Source organism: Branchiostoma floridae, chromosome 4, assembly GCF_000003815.2.
Source record: "Branchiostoma floridae strain S238N-H82 chromosome 4, Bfl_VNyyK, whole genome shotgun sequence".
Taxonomy (NCBI): domain Eukaryota; kingdom Metazoa; phylum Chordata; class Leptocardii; order Amphioxiformes; family Branchiostomatidae; genus Branchiostoma; species Branchiostoma floridae.
In genome coordinates this window covers 28,624,264-28,632,157 of record NC_049982.1, presented here as the reverse complement: position 1 = coordinate 28,632,157, position 7,894 = coordinate 28,624,264, and the positions used below count along the sequence as shown (strand labels likewise).

The window sequence follows — 7,894 nt, the reverse complement described above, 5'->3', positions numbered from 1 at the left end:
CGATTTACATCCTTCGATTCCTTGGTAAACAACCTTTCCAACCATACCAAGCTTGTCAGGCCGGAACTTGAAGCCTAAGCTACAATCGCGTCATTAAGTCATCCCCCTACCCGTTGCCGTGACAGGCGCTCTTCCAAAAAAAAAAGGGCTAGCGGTTGCACCTAAACAGAGCCCATATGCTCAACAATATCTCGAGAAGAAATTATCGGAGAATTTTGCGAGTTGCATTTTTCGATTCCTTGATAAGCAACCTTGCCAACCATACCAAGCTTGTCAGGCCGGAACTTGAAGTCTAAGCTACAATCGCGTCATTAAGTCATCCCCCTACCCGTTGCAGTGACAGGTGGTGCTTCTAAAAAGGAGCTAGCAGTTACGCCTAAACATAGTCCGTATGCTCAAGAATATCTCGAGAAGAAAGTATCGGAGAATTTTGCGGTATGCATCTTTCGATTCCTTGCTAAGCAACCTTTCCAACCATACCAAGCTTGTTAGGCCGGAACTTGAAGCCTAAGCTACAATCGCGTCATTAAGTCATCCCCCTACCCGTTGCCGTGACAGGCGGTGCTTCGAAAAAGGAGCTAGCGGTTGCGCCTAAACATAGTCCGTATGCTCAAGAATATCTCGAGAAGGAAGTATTGGAGAATTTTGCGGTTTGCATCTTTCGATTCCTTGCTAAGCAACCTTTCCAACCATACCAAGCTTGTTAGGCCGGAACTTGAAGCCTAAGCTACAATCGCGTCATTAAGTCATCCCCCTACCCGTTGCCGTGACAGGCGGTGCTTCAAAAAAAGGAGCTAGCGGTTGCACCTAAACATAGTCCGTATGCTCAAGAATATCTCGAGAAGGAAGCGTCGGAAAATTTTGCGGTTTGCATCTTTCGATTCCTTGCTAAGCAACCTTTCCAACCATACCAAGCTTGTCAGGCCGGAACTTGAAGCCTAAGCTACAATCGCGTCATTAAGTCATCCCCCTACCCGTTGCCGTGACAGGCGCTCTTCCAAAAAAAAAGGGCTAGCGGTTGCCCCTAAACAGAGCCCATACGCTCAAGAATATCTCGAGAAGAGAATATCGGAGATTTTGCGGTTTGCACCTTTCGATTCCTTGCTAAGCAACCTTGCCAACCATACCAAGCTTGTCAGGCCGGAACTTGAAGTCTAAGCTACAGTCGCGTCATTAAGTCATCCCCCTACCCGTTGCCGTGACAGGCGCTCTTCCAAAAAAAGGAGCTAGCAGTTGCGCCTAAACATAGTCCGTATGCCCAAGAATATCTCGAAAAGAAAGAATCGGAGAATTTTGCGGTTTGCATCTTTCGATTCCTTGCTAAGCACCCTTTCCAACCATACCAAGCTTGTCAGGCCGGAACTTGAAGCCTAAGCTACAATCGCGTCATTAAGTCATCCCCCTACCCGTTGCCGTGACAGGCGGTGCTTCAAAAAAAGGAGCTAGCGGTTGCGCCTAAACATAGTCCGTATGCTCAAGAATATCTCGAGAAGAAAGTATCGGAGAATTTTGCAATTTGCATCTTTCGATTCCTTGCTAAGCAACCTTTCCAACCATACCAACCTTGTCAGGCCGGAACTTGAAGCCTAAGCTACAATCGCGTCATTAAGTCATCCCCCTACCCGTTGCCGTGACAGGCGCTCTTCCAAAAAAAAGAGCTAGCGGTTGCGCCTAAACATAGTCCGTATGCTCAAGAATATCTCGAGAAAAGAGTAGCGGAGAATTTTGCGGTTTGCATCTTTCGATTCCTTGCTAAGCAACCTTTCCAACCATACCAAGCTTGTCAGGCCGGAACTTGAAGCCTAAGCTACAATCGCGTCATTAAGTCATCCCCCTACCCGTTGCCGTGACAAGCGCTCTTCCAAAAAAAAGGGCTAGCGGTTGCACCTTAACAGAGCCCATATGCTCAAGAATATCTCGAGAAGAAATTATCGGAGAATTTTGCGGTTTGCATCTTTCGATTCCTTGCTAAGCAACCTTTCCAATTAGACCAAGCTTGTCAGGCCGGAACTTGAAGTCCAAGCTACAATCGCGTCATTAAGTCATCCCCCTACCCGTTGCCGTGACAGGCGCTCTTCCAAAAAAGGAGCTAGCGGTTGCGCCTAAACATAGTCCGTATGCTCAAGAATATCTCGAGAAGAAAGTATCGGAGAATTTTGCGGTTTGCATCTTTCGATTCCTTGCTAAGCAACCTTTCCAACCATACCAAGCTTGTCAGGCCGGAACTTGAAGCCTAAGCTACAATCGCGTCATTAAGTCATCCCCCTACCCGTTGTCGTGACAGGCGGTGCTTCAACAAAAGGAGCTAGCGGTTGCGCCTAAACATAGTCCGTATGCTCAAGAATATCTCGAGAAGAAATTATCGGAGAATTTTGCGGTTTGCATCTTTCGATTCCTTGCTAAGCAACCTTTCCAACCATACCAAGCTTGTCAGGCCGGAACTTGAAGCCTAAGCTACAATCGCGTCATTAAGTCATCCCCCTACCCGTTGCCGTGACAGGCGCTCTTCCAAAAAAAAAGGAGCTAGCGGTTGCGCCTAAACATAGTCCGTATGCTCAAGAATATCTCGAGAAGAAAGTATGGAGGTTTTGCGGTTTGCATCTTTCGATTCCTTGCTAAGCAACCTTTCCAACCATACCAAACTTGTCAGGCCGGAACTTGAAGCCTAAGCTACAATCGCGTCATTAAGTCATCCCCCTACCCGTTGCCGTGACAGGCGGTGCTTCAAAAAAAGGAGCTAGCGGTTGCGCCTAAACATAGTCGGTATGCTCAAGAATATCTCGAGAAGAAGGTATCGGAGAATTTTGCGGTTTGCATCTTTCGATTCCTTGCTAAGCAACCTTTCCAACCATACCAAGCTTGTCAGGCCGGAACTTGAAGCCTAAGCTACAATCGCGTCATTAAGTCATCCCCCTACCCGTTGTCGTGACAGGCGCTCTTCCAAAAAAAAAGGGCTAGCGGTTGCGCCTAAACAGAGCCCATATGCTCAAGAATATCTCGAGAAGGAAGTATCGGAGAATTTTGCGGTTTGCATCTTTCGATTCCTTGCTAAGCAACTTTTCCAACCATACCAAGCTTGTCAGGCCGGAACTTGAAGCCTAAGCTACAATCGCGTCATTAAGTCATCCCCCTACCCGTTGCCGTGACAGGCGGTGCTTCAAAAAAAGGAGCTAGCGGTTGCGCCTAAACATAGTCCGTATGCTCAAGAATATCTCGAGAAGAAAGTATCGGAGAATTATGCGGTTTGCATCTTTCGATTCCTTGCTAAGCAACCTTTCCAACCATACCAAGCTTGTCAGGCCGGAACTTGAAGCCTAAGCTACAATCGCGTCATTAAGTCATCCCCCTACCCGTTGCCGTGACAGCCGCTCTTCCAAAAAAAAGGGCTAGCGGTTGCGCCTAAACAGAGCCCATATGCTCAAGAATATCTCGAGAAGGAAGTATCGAAGAATTTTGCAGTTTGCATCTTTCGATTCCTTCTCAAAACATCGTTTTTCGGATAATTCAATGTTTCCGATAGAAAAGTGTGTGTTGTCGCTGACCGACAGACTCAATTGACATTTTCTGTAGAAAAGTTATTTTTGGTAAAAAAACATCAGAAATATAAGCTTTTCATCCAAAAATTGCTAATTTGGGGCCATTATTTACAGGCCGCTACACGGGATAAATGAGTTTTCCTGGGATAATGACTGATATGGCAATGAAGGTCAATACTTCTTCTGTATACTGAGTAAAAAGAAAGAAAAGTTATCCGATACGTTTTCCGTGAGCTCCGGTGGCGCTAAAACACCCAAAACGCAAGTAAAACGCACGATCTGGGTAATCAGGCGACGAAACGCTTTACCGCTATCGCGCGCACTAATACCAGGAAGTGTTCGCCGCACGATCAAATCTCCGACACCATAAAACGCTACGAACAACAAGCATTTGGAGAAGTATAAAAGATTATAGACTTCTAAAGCGATAGCCGAAAAATCTAGAGCCAAAACTATGGAGACAACCTCTGATTTGCGTCTTATTCTTAGGGACTATTCACTTGAAATTCCGAACCGGAACCATAAACCCTTTTACAAAGGTTAGAACGCATGTGCGGCGACAAGATTTCTAGGTAATATGTCAAAGGCAAAGTCCCCGAAATTGTAAACAGTCCTTGTCTCGACCATTGTTTCGATTTGCATAACAATGTCCAGATGGGTTATGTTTTCATATTATACCGTACCTAGAATTCCTGTCGTCACACATGCGTTCTAACAACTGTGAAATGGCTTACAGAAAACAATCAAGTCATCAGTTTACCTTTCCAAGTCCGTGCGTAGCTTGCATGACGAATCCTCGTATAGAACGTTGAACATGTCCTCCTCTTCCAATTTCCTCTTATACCCCACTTTAAACAATGGGTTCAGCCACCTTTCAATGACAAAGAAGACAATATTAATGGGCTATCCATTTTGATTTCAACACAGCAAGTAATAATATTAAGATGATCATAATAGAGTCAAAATCTATCTTAACTAGTGTATATTAATAAGACATTGAAGCCAAAGCGTATTGTGCATATCGTTGACGTAAGTTTTTTTTACTTACCAAAACAATAATCTTGACAAGGTGTTCGCCGTTGCCAGTGGATTGGGCTTTTGCAGTCTGACTTTGTTATCCATACTTTGTGATTGTTGTTGTCGTTCTTCAACAAGCCGAGCCTTCTAAATGGACGACGGAATCCACACGTTATTCGTGCAAGACTTCGAGTCATTCTGATCACGATTTGCATATCATTAGTCAGGTTTGTATCTGGGGTCGCTGACCCGTATGCACAGGTGCGCCAACAACGCACATTAGGCCGATGCTGACTGTCAATCACAATTAACAGATTAACCAATGATAGCATGGCAATTAACGGTTCAACCAGTGGGAGAAGTTGTATGTCCGTGAAGTATTTTGCATGTTTTCGTCCATTGTCCATTCTCAGTAACCACACAGTACTTTGGCTATTTTTCAAAGGTCATATGCCAAGAATAGCTTAAAAAACTCGTCGGACAACTGTCTAAATTATAGTGCTGCTTCCATACTGTTTCGTCGCATCACAGATCATCACAGGGTGAATTACCTTGTATAATATTCTCCGATCCAAGCAAAGGTACGAGTAATTCTGTCTTGACCATCGCAGACGAAAGAAATCGCATGCACCACTGTGTAAATATCACAGTTGGTCCACTGAACTATGAAACACACATTAGCAACGTTACACTGGTGCTAAAACAACAAAAAGACATCGTCAACAATAAATCTTAGACAACAACTGGACAGGAAACGGGTGTGCGTCACGTCACCGTGTAATATATTGAATTCCCCATAGCATTCAGCACAGGAAAATACTATTAGACAACAAGAACATAAACATGGTCACACAGTTTACATATAACGTTATTATGTGTTCCGGGCCCTTTTGCAGTTTGTATGTTTGTATGTATGTATGTGGGGTCATGGGGCACAATCGGCAGGGTGTTCGATTCATAACCCAGAGGTTCCGGGTTCGAATCCGTTGATGTGCCACAAATCTCGTGCCCTTCGGAAAGACTTTCCTCACTTAACTCAGGTGAAAATAAGTACCTAGAAGGTTCGGTTAGGACGCTTAACATTGAGGACCCGTGTTTTAGAAGAGCTGTCACCTCGAGCACGCTAAAAAAAACGCCACACTTGAATTAAAAAAAGGAGTATTAAAGGGCCCTTCCCGGTGTGAGTGGGTCAAATAAATCTGTCCGGATATGTAGCTTGTACTGTTCAGTACAGACCTGGTGTGTTACAGCATAAGGCGGTTTACCGGCAATACAAACAAACCAAACCAAACGACTAACTTACACACTCGCAAGTATACAAAAGTAACGGGTTCCGCACTGGTGTTCCAGTGCTGAATCAATGGGTCGAAACGTCAGCACTGGTTTTCCAGTGCTGAACGGCCTTGTTCGAGTGCTGAAGCTCCCTCAGCACTGGAATTCCAGTGCTGAACCCAATGCGAGCACTGGATTTCCAGTGCTGAACTTCTCCGAGCACTGGTTTTCCAGTGCTGAACTGCCGTCAGCACTCGGGTACCAGTGCTGAACTCACGGCAGAGGTTATTCAGCACTGGTTACCCAGTGCTGAAACCGCCGTCAGCACTGGAACCGAGTGCTGATATACAAAAGTAACGGGTTCAGCACTGGATTTACCAGTGCTCGGGAACTTTTCAGTACTGGAAGACCAGTGCTGAAAAAACTTCAGCTCTGGGCTTCCAGTGCTGACGTTTATAAAGCACTGGAACGTTCCAGTGCTGAACGTAATATTCGTGTACTAGTAGCATGCGTCCGTACGGCTGTCTGAGATATTTGCTTTAGACTTAGGTATATCTGTGCGTGTTATTTAATCTCCAAGCAGATCTTGCGTGGCACTAGCTTTTACCAGCTTTAGACTAGAGTAGACACTTGTGATATTGTTAATTGTGTATACAGTTAATGGCACTCCAGTTTCTTTTCTTTTGGTCAATTGATACGAAAATTTTAAATCAACAAATCACATATTCTATACTTGTGGCAAAGTAGTGTCTTTTTAGTCAGAGGTAGACAACTAACAGTTGGTCTATCTGTGTGGTAAAGAGATCGCTTGTTTTTTTTACAAAGAATAGGTAGTTACAGGTGGACGACACATTCTGCTTGTGCGGCAAAGTAACATTTAAAAAAAACAATACGTAGTCAGAGTTAGACAACTAACAGTTGGTCTATCTGCGTGGTAAAGAGATCGCTTGTTTTTTTTTACAAAGAATAGGTAGTTACAGGTGGACGACACATTCTGCTTTTGCGGCAAAGTAGCATCATTTAAAAAACAATAGGTAGTCAGAGTTAGACAACTAACAGTTGGTCTATCTGTGTGGTAAAGAGATCGCTTGTTTTTTTACAAAGAATAGGTAGTTACAGGTGGACGACACATTCTGCTTGTGCAGCAAAGAAGCATCATTTAAAAAACATTGTATAATACAGTTGTCCATTTATATTTTGTTACAGAATTTAAGTTCTTTTCACCAACTTTATACATTTTATACTCGGTTTCCAGTGCAGAATATTTGTCAGCACTGGATTTCCAGAGCTGAAATGTCCTCAGCACTGGAAATCCAGTGCTGATTGTAGTCTCAGCACTCGGTTTCCAGTGCTGACAGGAGGGCTTCGAGTGCTGAAGCTGCCTCAGCACTGGATTTCCAGTGCTGACGCCGGCTCAGCACTGGACTTCCAGTGCTGATGACCACTTCAGCACTGGTGTTCCAGTGCTGACAGAGGAGACAGTTACTTTTGTATATTTTACTCAGTGGTTTTGGATCATTGGGGTGTAGGAGCATACACTGTTAGGGGGCAGTTTCGCAACATACTGTTGTGTACGGTATACGCTAGCAAAGGGTATACCCCCCTCCCCCCACACACGTTATACACACGTAAATAACAAAGAGGTTTATAGAAATTCAGAATTCTTTTCATAACAAGTACCTGGAGTTAACGTTTACGATAGCAAGTTAGTTACTTACCAGAACGCTGAAGTCGAACCCTTTCGTCAGTTAGAAATACAACGAGTACGTACTATGCACACCTTTACCTGTTCTACAGGTGTGACTTACAAAACAGAGGTTACCTGGGGTTCATAGCCCCTAGGGCCATGCTTGAGCGATCAGGTGACAAGACAGGGGTGACTGAAAGCAAATGCCGAGCACGTAATGTTACTGTTTTTGTTTAGGGAAGAAACTTTTAACGATACTTTTGGGGGTGGGAGTTCGTCTCTCATAGACATCCAGTAATTTTGTGACGAAGTAATCAGAACCCACAAAATCGGTTCATTTTAACTTTCGAAGTTGCCAAATAACACTACTCTCAGACTGGTA

The 7,894-nt window shown here is 44.3% G+C and overlaps 1 protein-coding gene across 1 annotated transcript in view; it reads right to left on the bottom strand.

The window, feature by feature from the left end:
• The window catches only part of LOC118414272 (multidrug resistance-associated protein 4-like), a 30,711-nt gene extending 23,010 nt beyond the window's left edge, over positions 1 to 7,701 (bottom strand). Inside the window, exons 1-3 of the mRNA XM_035818200.1 lie at positions 7,544 to 7,701; positions 4,585 to 4,697; positions 4,297 to 4,407 (exon numbers count right to left, since the gene is read on the bottom strand). Of these exons, the coding sequence (XP_035674093.1) occupies positions 4,297 to 4,407; positions 4,585 to 4,658 (185 nt within the window). The 5' untranslated portion in view covers positions 4,659 to 4,697; positions 7,544 to 7,701. The remainder of the gene's footprint in view (positions 1 to 4,296; positions 4,408 to 4,584; positions 4,698 to 7,543) is intronic.
• Positions 7,702 to 7,894: the final 193 nt, after the last annotated feature.